Genomic DNA, 19023 nt, shown 5'->3' with positions numbered 1-19023 from the left:
ACCACAGCTAAATAAGAACTGAAGTAAACACAAAGTTTTGTCATATTTCTCGTAAGCAATTGCTCACACTGAAATTTCATCAAAGCAATTTCAACTCAAATCATATTCAAAATTTAACGTATTTAGTGTCAAAATCTTCCAAAAAGAACAAATATTTAGATAGAATTCATTATTCCTCAAATATTGGAATAAAAATCCATAATTTTAATCAATTTATTTTTAGTGTCCAATGTTATCCTCAAAGTGTCCAAAATAAGAAACTGGACAAAATTATGAGCCTTTCCCCTATAAACTTTTTCTGGGTGGCATCAAATAGGGCATGGCATCAAATGGGTTGTCTACCATGGAGCCCATTAATGACTTCAAACTAGTAATAACATATCTTTAATAGCACTTTAAATCATATAAATATTAAACAAACAAAAATATTAGAATCATATTTTGCAATTTCAAAGTACACAAAAGAGGTAAAAATTATTATAGGTTTTTTAAATTTATTTTTTTCATTTTTATTTAAAGTAATTTGCAAGGGGTAACTCATATTGAGAAACCCTTGTCAATTGTCCGAGAAACTCTTTGCGAAACCCGAGAAACCCAAGAATTGCATCGCGAAACTCGAGAAACCAGAAAACCTTGTCAGAAAAAGTGGGAATGAGTTACCCCTTGGTAATTTGTTTTTCTTTATGTTAAACATAACCCGTTAAAACAAACGGGTGAAACATAGGATAATCGGATAAAACAATTTATCTAAAATTATGAGGAAGTGTACCAAATTTCGGCCAGATTGAAATTTAGGCAACTTTGAGCATAACTTCGGCCAAGCAAATAAATTAATTAAAAGCAGGCGCATGACGTTTCCTGTTTCCCATATTATAGCATGCTGAAAAAACTTTTGAGTTTATTATTTGTTTCCTGACATTGTTAAATTAATTAGAAAATATACAAATGCAAAATAAAAGCCAATAATATTGAATAGGCAACCAAAAACCACAAATTGCAACCTAGGGGGAGGTGAGGCTACTTTAAGCTATGGTGCTAGATTGTTATACGAATTTTTCACCTATTTCTAAAAGAATCTGGTTCTTACAATTATTAATTATTTAGTCTATCCAAGTTACATCATGTTAAAACCCAGTTTCCATTAAAAATATGCGAAAAAATCGTATAACAATGTAGCCCCATTGCTCAAAGTTGCCCCACCTCCCTTTACAAGGTTTTGGAGATATCTCGTGAAATGTGTACAAAAACAGGAAAAAATTTACACTAAAACCGGTCGCAATTTTCAGAGCTAATATCACTTCCCTGATTGAAACTATGAATTTAATCTTCCAATATTCAATAATTGTTTTCTTTTCAATATTTATTCTTTTTAGAATACACTTAAAAATTTATTTAAAAGGTCTTGTATCGAACCTTTAAACAAATTATTATAATTTCTGGAAATGTTTTTAATACTTTGCCATTTTATTTCTAAAAATGCAAATTTCTATATAAATCTTACTTTTTTTTCAATTTTAATTTAAAGAAGAGTAATTTACTTAGAGTTTGCTAGCACAAGTGTCCGCCTTTCCAATTTTTTTCCTTTATACTTCAACAATTCTCTAGGAATCTATATAGAGATTCATCATAGGTTATGTACAGAATTTTATATTCTTTGTATTGACTTTCTTTTTACACAGAAAAAATATTTTGTAAAGTTGTTCGTAATTGTTTGTGAAATCCTACTGAGGATTTAAAAAGGGCTCGTAAATTGTATAGGGGAAAGTGCCCATGCTTGATACCTTTGAAAGCTTCGTAATAACTAAATTTTTCCTATGTTTCTCAATAAACATGACTCCGCAATATATTTTAAAAACTGACCACTTTCTCATAGTTTTTAGAATATGGTTGCGATGAGTCACATATATATTGTAAAACATAGAAAATTTAGTCATTACGAAGCTTCCAATGTTATCAAGCATATTTTTTCTATGTACAGGAAAATATCTTAAGGACCCAAGAAGCAAGATAGCTGCCTTATAGAACCAAGTATTAGACAAGTCTTTTAGTGCACTTTTAAAAGACTTAAAATCAGAAATTTCTGTTGCATGTCCTATAGAAGCTCTTAAGATCCTTAAGCGTGCCCCACTTAAAGTAATCTCAGTGATAAACCCCAGAGCGTTATAAGTAAATAAATAGATTTTTGGTTCTATAGTGCCTTACTTAGGGAATTCTATAAGACTATTTTAAGAAAAAATTGCTGCTTGGGGAACTTTTATGGTATTCCTATAGATATTTCCAATCCATGATGTGGAATACGACATACCGAAGACAAGGCTATGACAATCCGCGGAAAGACATCGATGTTTATAGGGTTAAGATTTATTTTCTCAGTTTAGTGATAATAGTTAATTCCTATATATTTAATATTCATTTTAGAATTACTTGTTCTAAAAAATATGCGTAATTTTTTTGATTATCGGTTCAAAAAATGGTGTCAAAAAATCCTAAATTATAATATCCTAATTTGTTTTTTGATCTATATTAAAATTAGTAATATTGATTTCTAAGAAAGAAATGTTAGCAAAATTTAAATCCGCCAATTTTGAACTAGTCCATCAACTATATATGAACACAATACAAGTGAAATCGTGAATGTTGCATTGGTGTTGGGCTCTTGTCGACTGGAGAAATGTTGAGTGTAGTATATAAGATTTATAAATAAATGCAAAGAGTAGCGCCTCGTTGAAATTCTTCACCTACCTAGTAATAGCAGTTCTGCCGTGACCAGCAAACTTGGCGCATGTCTTACTTAGAGAGTGCTTAAAGTAGATTAGTGTGTAATATTTATCTCACATAGTATAAAAAAAATTATCAACGAATACGATTTTCTCCGTTATATTTCCATTGTGTCAACCCGCAAAAGCCGAGAGAAAAATATGAAAGAAGCATAAGCTTTTGTTTTGGCTACAGTTTATTGCAAAAACTCAAAAGATTTTTCCTGACAATAGTGGTCTACCCTCAACTGAAATTCTTTTTATTCTTATACTAACCCATGATCTCGGTGTTAATATACTCGTACAATTTTAAAGTGTATAATTCTCTGTGCAAGCGTGGAGTAAATTTTCAACAGTTCCGTGTGGGTTAATAAACCGGTGTCGTTGCTTGGACCGAAGAACAATGTAGTTAGTGCTCGCGGTGTACAAAGTGAATTATTGAGTTATTTCCAAGGCAACACCACGGAGCAAATATTTTCGTCATGACGTTTGTATTCTACTTTGCCGGTTTCATCTAATCCCTATGTACAATGCATATACCGTGCAGACCAACTACATAGTGCAATGTTCTAAAAGTGATAAAATACCAATAATGGCGATTACTTCTTTTCTCTGATCCGGATTTGTGAGGCATTTGCACTTTGAGAAAATATATGAAGACATGGGTAATTTCTCTTTATAACATATTGAAAATTTTCTAAGCTTAAGTAATGCAATAATTTTATGGGTGTGACATATTCGGCAGTAAAAAATTAAATTTAATTAGCAGCATATAGGGGAAGGGTTTCTAGCTTCGTGCACACTCTGGCTTCGATCAATTCATATTTTCTCTTTATTTCTTTTTAAATAAATCTGAACTAATAGCAATATATTTTAATGGGCAGTCTTAAGTCACACATTTTGTGAAAATTGATAGACCTAAATCAACTTATTGTAGGTGAGATTCTTAATGTGAGCAAACTCGGATTGAATGCTAATTCGATTTGGAACTTAACCCATTCCTTACCATGGTATTATACATCATACGCAAATTGAGTGATTTTAGATGAGTTATTCCTGGACAATTTTTATCCGAATTGCTGTCGGGAACGAATTTTTAGTAACTTTAGTCCCTCAATTACTTGGAAAAAATAGTCTGACAGAGATGAAAATACATTTTGTTATTGTTTTCTTGCTTCGCGGAAGGTCATGCAAAATTTTTGCTTAAAATGGTGGACGGAAAATACGACATCCCGTCGAATTTATTAAAATTGGTCTGTTTCCTCTTCCCTGATTTGAATTCTAGTTGCCAATTTGTGTTCTTGGATAGTTACTCTATCTAAATCAATAGAGTTTGTAATGAATTAATGCACAGAATTTAAATTCAGTGACCGTTAAGACGTGTGTTTGTCAGGGGCTCCCCGCGCCCCCATGAAAGGTAAATTTTTTTTCTTTTCAAAAAATTCATCTATTAATCTGTAGGAAACTAATCCCAAAATATGAACATTCTATCTCAAGTATTTCTGGTACATTGACTGAATGGGTTAAGATGAGAGATATTATAGGAACACTTCTTCGACAGGGAACCGCTATTGACACTTTTGTCAAAATTATGAAATTTATTTAATGTATCTGGTAAAATGCAAGTAATAAAATAAAAAGCTGATAACTCCTCAGAATTCCAAGCAGAATATTAGCGTTTGTTTCCCCGGAAGCTCACGCGGAAAAATGCAAGATAAATTCCATGGATTTTTCCGTTACTGTGAAACTTTGCGCCCGATCGGCTACAGATTTACCTCGTCCACGGACACCGAAAATTTTTGGAACAAATATGTTACAGCTGTAGGAATAATATATGTTATAAAGAAAATGTACCAATTTGTTCCCGACAGAGGGAACAAAACAGCCGAGTAACAAATTCTATTCCAACTTTCAGAAACAAATTTGTATAAAACGAAATCAACTCAAATTTGTAGACATTCCCACCGTATTAAAACGGTTCCAAAAAAAAAAACTCAAACAAACATCTTCTCTAGGTACAAATTGATTCCAAAAAATTTGTAGAGCAATGTTAAGGGAAAAAGTTTGGTCCTTCTAGCCAGGGTCAAGGGGTGAGAGGGCCTTAAGATTTTTCTTTTAGCTCTAAGGCCCAACTATAACATAATTAAATTTAAGACCGATCGATGCCAGAGGAGCGAAATTATTGAGAAAACAGAAAAGAAGGGGTTTTCAAAATAACGGAAGAAAGAGTAGCGAAGAAAGTGGAGCTAGTTCGTCATTTCTTAGCCATAAGATAGATCATTATTAAGCTCATGAAACGAGATGAGAAATGGTAGGTCATCTCTTTGCAAACAAAGAGAAAATTTGCATCGTTTGAAGGTTCATTCTGTGCGAACCAAGTCTACATTCCCCTATATAACCTTTGACGAAAATCGCAGCTTGATATCTCTCTTATGGTTTCTACACACTAGAGAAATTTATGTCCATATTGAAGCAAATTCTCTACGATTGTGTAGGAAAACTCTTTAATATGGACATAAATTTCTCTAGTGTGTTAGAGGCCATTAGTTTAGGGGAAATTCAGCTTTAAAGAGTGGACGGACGAACGGACGGGAAAGTCTTTTTTTAGCCATTCACATATTCGTGATCAGGAAGTGATCAAACGCATTTTGACAAAGGGCCGAACAGAAGACATGAGATTTTGCGATGATTATAGTAGGAAACATTGTTTAGAATTTCAACTATAATACGAAATGTATGAAGCCTGTAAGCCTCCCCCTATTTATCTTTCAATCTGTTAATTTTTTTCTAGTAGAACTGAACATGCTTTATCATGATGCAAGCTGAATGATATCACTAACGATTGATCAAAATTATAAATTGATTGTTGCTTGATTTAAAACTTTTCTTATCAGATTTTAACAGTATGGTTGTAACTTGTAACCATTGGAACTTTGTATTACATTTGAATAGGTTGATATGCAATTTTTCAATTGACACAATGCAGTGGCTGTGGCTATGCGCTTGTGTCCTTACATAAGTACATATTAGCCTATCAAACGTTCATAATTTCAATACTGAGAAAAAAAAGAGGGTGCGATTAACTTTTTTTCGTCATAACTTTAACACTTTTCGGGTGTAAAAATATATCAACATTTTTTAATGTTAATTTTACACCTTTTAATTGTAAAATCAACATAAAAGAAGGGTAACTTTAACACCCAATACACCTGAAAAGGGTAATATTTACACCGTTTTCGGATGAATACTGCAGGGTAAAATTAACATTTCCGGAATGTTATTTTAACTTTTTCGGATTTCTCTCAGTGAATGAACGTATTTCAATGAAGTAGGATAAAACTTAAAAAGACGGGCAAAAAAAAACAGCTGAATTTCATTTATTTGTATGGTGAAGCTGCGTTTCTTAGTCCGACTTTTAGCACTTTATGACTTTGAGTGAATTACACAAAATAAAAAAATATAGATTTTAATAGTTCAATAAACTAGTTCTTGAAAAGTAACTTGTTTTTATGTTTTTTTTTTGTTTTTATTTTTTAATATATGCAATTTTTCGAAAGAATAAATATTAATATTTCTAATATGTAACAAATTAATATGAAGAAAATAATTTATTTTCTTTACTAAATGTAAAAATTGTGTACTTCCTCCATGAATTTTGTTTTTTTGTTTGTCTTTGTGTTTTAATAATCCTACGTTCAATGGGTTTTAAAAATTTAAGTTATCCTGTTAATTGGATGAAAACACTATGAATTAATTCTTTTGTGCATTTAATTTATTTCGTTTTTTAATGATATTATTATTCATAGTATGAAGTTTATAGTTACAGTAGCTGAGGATTGTTAAAATTGATTTGAAAAATTCAATCATTATTAAATAGAAAGCTTTCTATTTGATTTTAACAAGGCAAGTTCTTTAGAGAAAAGTCTTTTTCTTGAATTTTGCAAAGATATTCTATATACTTTCTGTATTCTATTGTAAAACATATATTCCTTGGCAGTGATTCAAAGTGGATATAGAGTTTTATGCACAATTTTACTCTTTATTTGGAAGGAGCCCACAGTTAGAATTATATGTATAACTCATATATTAAGTTGCGAAAAAGTTGCTTCGGAGTTTCCAAATGTAATTCCGTATCGGACGACCCATACATATGGAGATTGATGTTTCGTTAGATGCAACATTCAAGAAAAGTACATAATAAATGGGACTATAAAGTGTTTCATTTCATTTTAGTAGCATAGACTATTTTTAAAATGAATAGTTGAATTGCCAGGAGGTTTATTTGAAAAATATTGTGTATGTACAACATAGAATTGAATATGTGAATGGTATTTTATGCCATGTCTCGAATGCATTACCCCATGATAGAAATCAATGAAACATTTATTCTGTATATTTCATACCATATGTATGTAACGTCTGACACTAAATATATGATCTGGAATATTCTTTGAGCGTATTGTACTTACAATGAATTTGAAATGTAAAAGAGAAGATCTTTAGCTGGATGCACCTTCTTATGTGCATTTTTCTTTCTTCCATCAAATGTATTAAGAAATTTTCTGAAAAAAGGGCTAATAATTTATTCATGAACATGTCGCGTGTTCTAGAACATTTCGAGACTGGAATATATTATTGATTCCAATTCAAACATGAACTTTGCCTTAGGACTCAAACAAACAATTTCTAAAACCTTTTTCGAAATAAAAGAAGAAAACTTACATCATAAGTCGCATGTTATGTGCATATGCATGGATGATATCTCTATAAAGTGTTCAAGTTCATGACAGCACTAACAAGGCATTAAAATTTATTGATATAAAAAATATAAGGCTAATTGCTACAATATTTATTCGATTCCATATTAACATATAACTGCATGCAGCAGCTTCTACTAACGGTCATTTAGCTGTTATTTTTTTATTATCACAACTATTGTGAGAATGCCATTCGGAAAACAATTACTCTGAAGTTTATTTGTTCAGGGTGTATCACATGTTTCATATCATCTGTGATTATCCGTGATTATTTAAAAAAAAAAAACCTCGTGGTGTAAAGAGGATTGGGAACCGATACATTTGTTTTAGGGTAAATTAAGCTAATTCAGAACCTGCTTCAAATGGAAATTTTTCGCTACTCCAAATGGAAACGCCATTATTAGGTGAGATTCTTAACAATCTCACCTACTATAATCCTAACAAAATTTCATGTCGTCCGATCGACCTCAAACTTGGCCAAAATGTGTTTCGCCACTTCCTGATCACGAATATATGGGGGGCTAAGTTACGTTCCCGGCCGGCCGGCCGGCCGGCCGGCCGCTCTTTGGAGCTTAATAGCTCCTAAACTAAAAAAGATATCGACTTGCGGTTTTCGGCAAAGGTTATATATCGGGTGAAAATTGCAACTTGGTGCATAGACCCCCCACCCCCCACCCCTCCTTCCGCCATTTTGAAGACCCCCATTTTTTGTTTTCTCAATAGCTCCGCCCCTATGGCATTCAGCGGACTCAAATTTTAGTATGTTATAGCTGGGCCTTAGGGCTTTCCATCAATACCAAACTTAAGGCCCCCCGACCCCCCTGACCCGAGCTAAAAGGGTCCAAAAAAAATTTCTTAAAATGGCCATAACTCCGGTTCTAATTGTCAGAATTTAAAAAGTGAGGGCTTTTTGGAAAGCTCTCGTGAAATGCCACTTCCCCTTCTAACATCGCAAGTTCATAAAACCACCGCTAGGGGCGCTTTTTTTAAAAAGAAAATTTTTAAATCTTAAAAGTTAAATAACTCAAAAATTCCATTGTGCATCGGGCTGAAAATTTAGTATGTTGTAGCCGTTGATTATACCTATCAAACAAAAAAAACCTTAAGTCGATCCATAACCCCTGACCCGAGCTATAAGGGGTCAAAGTTCGAACATTGACCGGCCTCTATCTCCGGTTCTAATTAACATAGCGACCTAAATTTTACCTTTTTGGTTTCGTCTCGATGAGCACTTTCGGATGGAAGTTCAAAAAGTCGCCACAAGTGGCGCTGTGATAGCGTCAAAATTCATCGAAATTCAAAGTCACTTTTCTCAAAAACGGCATTGTGCAAGTTAATGAAATTTTAGTATGTTGTAGTCCAGTCTAGGACGTTTCCAAAATGGTGCGTATGCGCGCTGTGGTTTCAATAGAACCGGAGATATGAGGGGTCAAAGTTCACGAAATTCAAAAAATCATATCTCCGGTTCTATGTGACCGATTTTGATGAATGAGGGCTTAAACGAAAGATCTCACCAAATGCTACAACTTTCTAGAATGTTTGAACTTCGTGGGACCAACACCAGGGGCGCCACAGTCGAAAAACCAATTTCAATATCACATAACCTCAATTATCTCGACTGTCGCTAAACCGATTTTGATGATTACTTCGACATAATTGTAGAGGACATTTGTCTCTACATTTCGTCCATACATCATTTTCCGCTCAGACTACGCTATCACTCCGATTTTGCCGTTTAAGTGTGAAAAAATTGATTTTTCCCATAATAACGCTTTGAAATCACTTAGATGCCAATTTGACTGCCTCTACTCCACCAAGACACTTAAAATAGGGGTTTAAATGGAAAGTCCCGCAAAATACAACAATTCTTTGATTTAGTTGAAGTTCAACAAATGAACACTTGGGGAACTCTGGATGAAAAAACGAGTTAAGAAACAAAAAACCTCGCTTATCTTGGCTCCTGAGTAATCGATGAGTTCAAGTTCTACGGCAAAATTATAGAGAACATTCTGGTCTACATTTCACCCATATAACACTTTTCTGTCAGTTCATCCAAATCCTTGACATTTTGGTTCAAATACAAAACTTGTATAATTTCACGAATTTGGTTCAAGATAACTGAATGGCGTCTCCCTACTTCAGCATTAAATAGAATTTGCATGCACTCCGAGTTAGCTCACGTTAAGAATCTCACCTACATAAGCCGGTTAGGATTATCTGTCCCTTTTCATGATAAATACAGTACTAAATTATTATATTTATATATTTTCCCGTAGTGTGGATGTTTCTTCCATGCTCCCGGAGTTGTTGGGCAAAGGCAGTGCATTACATTACGTTATTGTTAAATGTGAAAATTGTTTAAATCAGACATTCAGATCTTTGCACCAGGCGAGACTCGAAGTCACAACTGTGAAGGTCGAGTCAGAGATCTCATCCGTTCAAGAGCCAACGGTCTTGCCTATTGCGCCACTGAGATCCCCCTTTAGCTATTATTTGACCTAAACATTTAGAATCACGAGAAACGGGTATGGTCAAGTAGTATGATCAAGCAGTATTTTTCACTTTTTAAGTTTTTGTGTAAACTGTTGTAAAATTTATATTCTGTTCTTTTTAAAGGGGGTTTCGCGGTGCAATTGGTAAGAGCGTTCGGCTATTGAGTTGTGAGACCTGTGTCTTATGTTTGTTACAATTTGTGAGTTAGATTTCCACTGCCCGCCGGGGCACAAAAGTGAATTCAGGTTATATTTTTGAGTCAATTCATGGAGGATTACCCGAACATCCAAAGTTATATCTTTAACCATTTTTTGAATTCCTCAAAATAATTATATTATACTATACTTCTGATGACCGCTGGACGGATCGAACGAATCAGACAGTTAGATGTATAAACGAATAAATAAGTGACATAATTTCTCAGAAGTCGTCTAAAGTTTAATAAATCTGACCTATCTACAGCAATTTGAAGAGCCAGTCTTAAGTCATACATTTCCTGAAAAGATTAGGTCAGATTCATATAATCTGTTTGGTCATTCGTTTGTTTATTCGTCCATCTGTCCATTTGAATTGTCCACCTCGTCCACCAATTACCAAACCTTGGTCCATATGGTTTCGGGGGACCCTTTTATAAATCAACCTAAAGAGTATTAGTCTGACGTTAATTTTACCGAGCTCTTCTCAACTCACCATGTTAGCTCATATTTTTTGGAATTTCTCAAAAGTTCTTCGCGTGAATTTACTTCTTAAGTTTTGAATATATTTTAGAGGTACGCTAGGCTGACATTTTTTCCATACAAGCAATAAACATAGTTGGGCCATTCCTTACAGGGGGTCCGGGATTAAGCATATTTTTGAGACTGAAAAAACCTCGCGGAATGGTATTACAGATGTACCCTGAAAATTATTTATTCATTGCATATTTCTTTCGAGTAAATTACAGAAATGCCATAAAATATGAATATAAAATCGGGGAAATATAATTTTGAAATTTTCCGATGCCAGAACTGTTTGCATAGATTTAGGTGAGTTTCAAAAATGATTTCACGCATTAGCTCTCAATGGTAGGCAAATAGGCATAATTGTGTTTTAGGGCAGAATTACATTGACAGTAAAATGCTCACCGTATTTCGTTAATTTACGTATTTTCTTTGCAATTCTTACGAAAATTCTCGATCACCGTATTACCTTATCTCATACTCGGTGGCATGAAGTGAAAATAATATAAGAAAACTGAAGAAATAAAACGTAAATGCGATAAACGGTGAGCAAAACAAAACTGTGCGATTAATTTCTCTTATAGTATTTTTTGCTCACCGTTTATCAAATTTTCGTTTTATTTCTTCAGTTTTCTTATACTATTAGGTGAGATTCTTAACAATCTCACCTACTATAATCCTAACAAAATTTCATGTCCTCCGATCGCGCTCAAACTTGGCCAAAATGTGTTTCGCCACTTCCTGATCACGAATATATGGGGGGCTAAGTTACGTTCCCGGCCGGCCGGCCGTCCGGCCGTCCGGCCGCTCTTTGGAGCTTAATAGCTCCTAAACTAAAAAAGATATCGACTTGCGGTTTTCGGCAAAGGTTATATATCGCATATTATCGCTAATTGTCAGAATTTAAAAAGTGAGGGCTTTTTGGAAAGCTCTCGTGAAATGCCACTTCTCCTTCTAACATCGAAAGTTCATAAAACCACCGCTAGGGGCGCTATTATTAAAAAGAAAATTTTTAAATCTTAAAAGTTAAATAACTCAAAAATTCCTTATGCAATCGGGCTGAAATTTTAGTATGTTGTAGCCGTTGATTATACCTATCAAACAAAAAAAACCTTAAGTCGATCCATAATCCCTGACCCGAGCTATAAGGGGTCAAAGTTCGAACATTGACCGGCCTCTATCTCCGGTTCTAATTAACATATCGACATAAATTTTACCTTTTTGGTTTCGTCTCGATGAGCACTTTCAGATGGAAGTTCAAAAAGTCACCACAGGTGGCGCTGCGATAGCGTCAAAATTCATCGAAATTCAAAGTCACTTTCTCAAAAACGGCATTGTGCAAGTTAATGAAATTTTAGTATGTTGTAGTCCAGTCTAGGACGTTTCCAAAATGGTGCGTAAGCGCGCTGTGGTTTAAACAGAACCGGAGATATGAGGGGTCAAAGTTCACAAAATTCAAAAAATCATATCTCCGGTCCTATGTGACCGATTTTGATGAATGAGGGCTTAAACGAAAGATCTCACCAAATGCTACAACTTTCTAGAATATTTGAACTTAGTGGGACCAACACCAGGGGCGCCACAGTCGAAAAACCAATTTCAATATCACATAACCTCAATTATCTCGACTTTCGCTAAACCGATTTTGATGATTAATTCGACACAATTGTAGAACACATTTGTCTCTACATTTCGTCCATACATCATTTTCCGATCAGACTACGCTATCACTCCGATTTTGCCGTTTAAGTGTGAAAAAAATGATTTTTCCCATAATAACGCTTTGAAATCACTCAGATGCCAATTTGACTGCCTCTACTCCACCAAGACACTTAAAATAGGGTTTTAAATGGAAAGTCCCACAAAATACAACAATTCTTTGAAATAGTTGAAGCTCAACAAATGACTACTTGGGGCACTCTGGATGAAAAAACGAGTTAAGAAACAAAAAACCTCGCTTATCTTGGCTTCTGAGTAATCGATGAGATCATGTTCTATGGGAAAATTATAGAGTACATTGTGGTCTACATTTCACCCATATAACACTTTTCTGTCAGTTCATCCAAATCCTTGATATTTTGGTTTAAATACAAAATTTGCATAATTTCACGAATTTGATTCAAGATAACTGAATGGCGTCTCCCAACTTCAGCTCTAAATCGAATTTGCATGCACTCCGAGCTAGCTCATGTTAAGAATCTCACCTACATAAGCCGGTTAGGATTATCTGTCCCTTTTCACTTAGTGCCACCAAGTATGAGATAAGGTAATACGGTAATCGAGAATTTGCGTAAGAATTGCAATGAAAATGCGTAAATTAACGAAATACGGTGAGGCTACGGCGAGCATTTTATTGTCAATGTGATTCTGCTCTTATGCATATTTATCTGTTTTTTTTAATGTGAAAGGGTAAAATGGCTCTAAAAAAACGTATTTCTCTAGCGGATGTCATATTTATATACGGGATAACTTCATAAGCAAACAGTGACTCAAGTTCCCAGCTTCCCAAAATATTATATGGGTTTCCCGACTCGAGTTCTCACAAAAAAATATATGAGTTCCTCAGAATCTCCATTAGCATACATGGATTCCCCGTGAGTTTTGCGAAAAAAATGTATGGGTTTCCCGGGCTTCCTAAAACATGTATGGGTTCCCTGATTTCTGTGTGCGTTCCCTGTGAATTTTCAGAAAAAATATGGATCCCCATAAGTTCCTTGAAAAAGGTATGGGTTTCCCGGTGCGTTCCCTAAAAAAAAAGTTTATGGGTCTCCGAGAGTGCTTTGGAAAAAAGTATAGCTCTCCGTGAGTTTCATGAAAAAATGTAAGGGTTCCGAGGCTACCCGAAAAATGTACTGGTTCCTTAATTGCTCACGGGTTCCCGGTGAGTTCCCTGAAAAACATCATGGGTTTCCCGGGTTCTTCTTGAGGTCCCTGAAAACACATGTGGGTTCCACCGGTTCTTAAAAAAAATATAGGTTCTCCGTGTACCCTTTGGATGCCCTGGGCTCTCCATGGGTTCCCTGGCCAGTTTGGCTCTAGTTACTCGAATTTAGTCACCACTTGTATTTGAGCTTGTTAGAAAGGTCTTGAGTTATCTGAAAAAAGTATGCATCTCTGTGAGTTTCATGAAAAATGCAAGGGTTCGAAGGGTTCCCGAAGTTACCTGAAAAACGTACGAGTTCCCTAGATTTCTTGCAGGTTCCTGGTGCATTCCTTCAAAAAACATCATGGGTTCCCCGGGATCCTCGAGTTTCCTGATAAATGTATGGGTTTCCCAGGTTCTTCTTGAGGTCCCTGAAAATGCGTATGGGTACTGCAGATTCTTTAAAAAATTTTTAGGTTCTCCGTGTACCCTATGAATTCCCTGGGTTCTCCATGGCTTCCCTGACCAGTTTGGATCGAGTTCCCCGAATTTAGTTACCCGTTGTATTTAAGCTTGTTAGGTTTTGAGATCTCTGACTAGATTTCAATCGGTTATAAGCCGGTAATAAACCGATTATAAATCAATAACTAATATTTATCCGAAAATCCGTTTTATTACTCCTAGGGCGATATTTTGAGTGTTTTATAAGTCAAATTATTTTAAAATAAATTATTTTTTTAAATAAATTTGATGACTTTTTAAGGTAAAGTGCCCTTGCTCTACCAATTTATTTATTCAATTTATTTATATTTGCTATAATATTTTGTGTATGATCTAACATTAATAGGTCAATTATTCTATGAGTAATAAGAACCAGTGACAAATTCTACAAATTGACAAAATTGACCATCAAACATTCAAAAATTGACCCACTACTGGTCGAATCAAGGAACTCGGTCGAGTGAGGGTACTTTACCTTAGTTCGGTTTGCATCTGTATTCTTGATATATAGTCTTGGGGATTTTATTTGAATTAACTAAGAATCACAGCTCATATAAGCTATAGCGGGCTTATAATAAGTTTTTATAGTATTTTAAAATGTACTCTAAAACTTTTTGTTTTGCATATATTGATGATGCATTGCACTTGTGAGGTTTTTACCCTATATTTATTGATTTGGTGTGTGAGCTCGTGAGTTTAGTTGATTGAATGCCAAATACATGAATTACATTATATACGTGTGTAGAATGTAACAAGTATTAATTTTCCACTTGGCGTCACACGTCTTCCGCCCGCCAATTCATTAATTCACTTAAATGTACATAATATGCCCTGTGGAAATGAACACGTATGTGCTACACATTCACATCTCACAAGGGAAATGTTTTGCGTGATACAAAAATTTTTGTTTAATTTGTAACAGAAGAAAGAAAATGTACTGCAGAAAAATCCACGGAAACTTTCTAAAATAATTCACTTTTAATAAAATAATTACTTCGTTTTTTGCTCTATGATTGTTCAGTGAAAATAATTAGGCGTCTTATTGATATAGCATGAGATTGCATCAATGTTTGTGCTACGTTTTATATCTTGTCCATCTACTCTTGATGTTTGCGTGTTCAGAGGATGACTCAGCATTTGAATTTTAAATTCTTTCAAAATTCATTTATAATAGCACAGCAATTACGGATGATATAAATCTTTTTATATGCAGATAAAAATACTCTCTTCTAAAATTTTTGTATATCACTTTCCCCTTTTATTTGTTCTGGTTATTTTTTTAACGTCTGTCAGGTGTCTTTTGAACTCTGAAAAATTATTTAAATACTCTGGCACTGGCCCTCAATTCATCATAATTAAAAGGGATTCAAATATTTAAATAAAATACCCTGTGCTAAATGTTCGGGTTGAAAATTGACTCTATTTGCAAACACGATCACCAAAAGCTTTACATTTGGTTTCCCAGGAGATAAATGTGAAAGCTTTATTGGGTGAAACACCCCTAAAATTACTTTGCAGTTAAACTATAAAAAAAAATAAACATTTTTTTTGCGGATTCAATAACACGATGTGCTGGATTTTTTGCACAATAAAATATTCGTATTTACAATTAAACATGGCATGTGTAGCTTTGATTTACCCATTTAACCGCAAAATGCATAAAATTGTATGCAATTATTGTGGTTTTTTTGGATTTGGGTAAATTTATGATTTTTTTTTACAATTTGTAATTTATACCAAAATTTTGCCCTTTTATAGCGCATGTGTGTATAATATTATTAATATATTTTATTATTTAAAAATCATTACTAAACTAGATCAGAAAAGCCCCCTATTTTATGACGTTATAGCAATTGAAACTCTAATGTCTACATATTTTCAAAAAATTTATTTGGCAATGTAAAGAAAAGAGAAGAGGAAATATTCGTCTATCTATATTGTTAAAGTTTTTTGTTGTTTTATTCCGCACCAGTTCACGTCTGTCAGAAACAATGCTCTTCATATTTTTTTTGTGTTCATTTCGTCACCAAACTTCTATGGACCACTACAAAGGATCTGAATAGTATACAATATTTGCTCGCGAGACTGAATTCATTCAGTTTGGGGTTGTTTTGTTATACGTTTCCAATTTTCACATTTTCGATTTTTCAATTTGGTCCCATAAAATAGCTCTCTACCATCATGTTACATTCACCCATTGTTCGCAATTTATTAAAGTTTATGTTATCATCGTTTCGCATGGCATGTGTTTTCTGTAAAAGTTGATTAAGATATGTCTGTTTTCTTTCATTCTTTTTTTCTAGGGGATCAACTAGTAGCACTTAACACGCCAGCTATTGCAGGAAAGGATCCGAATTCATCATGCCTGATTAATGATCCATCAGATCAGGTATGGAAAAATTTATTTATCAAAAGATTACTGGAAAATAGAGCTGAGCTTTCCTATAAAACCTTTATGAATTAAACTATCTTTTCTGAATAGTTTATTCACTTCAACAATCCATATACATCAATTGGTTTGACACCATTCATTCCCTACCTCCAATTTTTATCCCGGTTATCCAGGTCTCTTTGCGGCAGCGCTGCCAACTGATATAACTAAATAATATAAATATATGACGTTATTAGCAATTTGGTTTTAACACAAAATTTTAATAACGGATGATGACATTTTCGTTATAAAAAATATAAAATTGCAACAGGTCAGGAAGGAGTTGAAAAAAAATAAACTGAAGATCCATTAAAGATAATAGAAAATAAATTTGCAAAACAACGTAAATTACTGACAGTTTATTAATTAATTTCCTGTTTAGATTGATATAGAAATAGTGTTATAAAGTTACTTACATCGTAAGGGAGTTTCATGTGCATCAGTTTAAGACCTTCGCAAGGTATTTTTTAATTGCAACGGACTTAACCCTTTAAGGACGATTGGGTCACCGGTGACCCAAAAATGAAATTTTACCCAGGGTCATATAAAGTTATGCTTTGCTCTGAAAAGGTAGAAAAAATGATTTTTTCTGACCCCCAATTTTTGACTCTCTCGTCCTTAAAGTGTTAAACGAATTTATAAATCACTTTATTACTTTTTTAAAAATATATTTTCATTTAGAGCTTCGTTTGTTAGTTCATTTTATCCAGTTTATTAGTGAGTACTACCTGGGAGTGATTCTTCCGTGCTCCCTTTACTAAATTTTGTTCTTGTCAAAGGCAGAGTTCGACCTGGAATTATGTTCTTGGTTGAACAAATTTTTCCAAAGACTGGTCACTGTTCTACTGACGCATGCTTTGAATCAGGGACCTCTGCGCTATAGATCCAATACCCTATTCACTGATCCACAGATGCCTCCATAAAGTGGGTCCCGGTCAAAATTACGAACACCAAAATCCCAAAAGCCAAAATCCCGAAATTAAAAGTGTTATATCTACTCCCACGATTGTACCCGCGCTTGCTGGAGGCAAAGGGAAATCTTCTGTGTCTTGGAAAATTATTCTAAACATTTTCCCCTATATAATTTCATCCCTTTCAGGATTTTGAACATGCGGGATTTTGGCTTTCGGGATTTTGGCTCTTTCGGAATTTTGGCTGCCACCGATTAAAATGTATTGCCATTAGGCCAGATTTTTTAAAGGAACATGGGCAAATATGAAGTGTTCGAAGTTCGAAGCCAGAGTCCTTGCGAAGCCAGAAACCCTTCCCCCTAGAATTGGTTTAGACTGTCAAGTATTTCAAGACTTTTTTAAAAATCCAAACTTATATAAATCGGTTGGCAATAAGGCTTTCAGAGCGGTTTTAGCATTTTTTTTTAAACATTTTAAACAAGGGGGAGGTGGGGCTACTTTGAGCTATGGGCTACATTGTTATACGATTTTTTCGCATATTTTTAATGGAAACTGGGTTTTAACATGATGGAATTTGAATAGCCAAAATAATTGTGGATCTAAATAAAATAATTGTAAGGACCAGCTTCATTTAGAAAGAGGCGAAAAAGTCGTATAACACTCTAGCCCCACAGCTCAAAGTTCAGTTAGATGTTTCAGTTGTTCAGTTAGATGATTTCTAAATCATAATCGTGAAATTCATAAAAATTGAAAATTGTAATAAATGGCTGTTGATTCGATTTGGGGATATTTCAAAGACCCCACGTTCTATCTGTAACCGTTTGGTCTATGACCCTGCTACTGATCGAACGGAGAAACAGTGTGCCATCATTTTTCAGTAATTAACTCATTTACGAAGATTTATCCAAATATTCGGTCCCCATGAGATGAAAGATGCAAATTTCTAGAGAAGTTAAAAAAAAATCGAGAAATAGCATATACAATAGGCGCCTTTTGTTCCGAATAACTCATAACTCATATTACTTTCCTGATAGAGTTAGAGCAATAAATTTAGTCTTTGTTGAAGTTGATGAATACATTCCTCTAGCGATATCAATTGAGGGGTAGCTATAACAAAGCCTAATTTTGTTCTACATTTTTCCATTGGTTCACTGTCATATATTCCAATCTCATAAATATACCCGAAAATGAGCGAAGAAAAGGCGGGACACATTTTCAAAAGAATTTGAAAAACAAAAAATGTTTTCAGAAGAAATATTGAGAAGACAATGTGATAGTGATTATGGTAAAAATCCGTGATGTAAATAAAAAGATTTGAAAAATTGAGATACGTTCTCTCTATAAAATTTAAAACTCTGTACATTTTAATTTACAATTTAAGTTTATTAATAAGTAGGGAAAAGCGCGCTACCTTCGAACGATTTAAAGCTTCGCACAAATAATATTTTTCAATGTGTTATAAATGAATTTGGCCCAGTATAATATTGTATTTTAATAGGTAGTTCAATACCTCAAACTTTCAGAAAAGAGCTATTTTAAACCAATCTTACTGGCATTTTAAGCAAAAGTAAAAAAAATAAGCAAACTATGAT

The 19023-nt window shown here is 34.0% G+C and overlaps 1 protein-coding gene across 1 annotated transcript in view; it reads left to right on the top strand.

Annotated features, from left to right (window-relative positions):
• The window catches only part of LOC129799819 (uncharacterized), a 115155-nt gene that overhangs the window by 40605 nt on the left and 55527 nt on the right, over nucleotides 1–19023 (top strand). The window contains exon 2 of the mRNA XM_055844047.1: nucleotides 16393–16478. Coding sequence (XP_055700022.1) covers nucleotides 16393–16478 — 86 coding nt within the window. The remainder of the gene's footprint in view (nucleotides 1–16392; nucleotides 16479–19023) is intronic.

The sequence above is a fragment of the Phlebotomus papatasi genome, chromosome 1 (genome assembly GCF_024763615.1).
Source record: "Phlebotomus papatasi isolate M1 chromosome 1, Ppap_2.1, whole genome shotgun sequence".
In the NCBI taxonomy this organism is placed as follows: domain Eukaryota; kingdom Metazoa; phylum Arthropoda; class Insecta; order Diptera; family Psychodidae; genus Phlebotomus; species Phlebotomus papatasi.
Note: the sequence above shows the minus strand (reverse complement) of the source record. Positions and strands in the feature narration are given on the sequence as shown.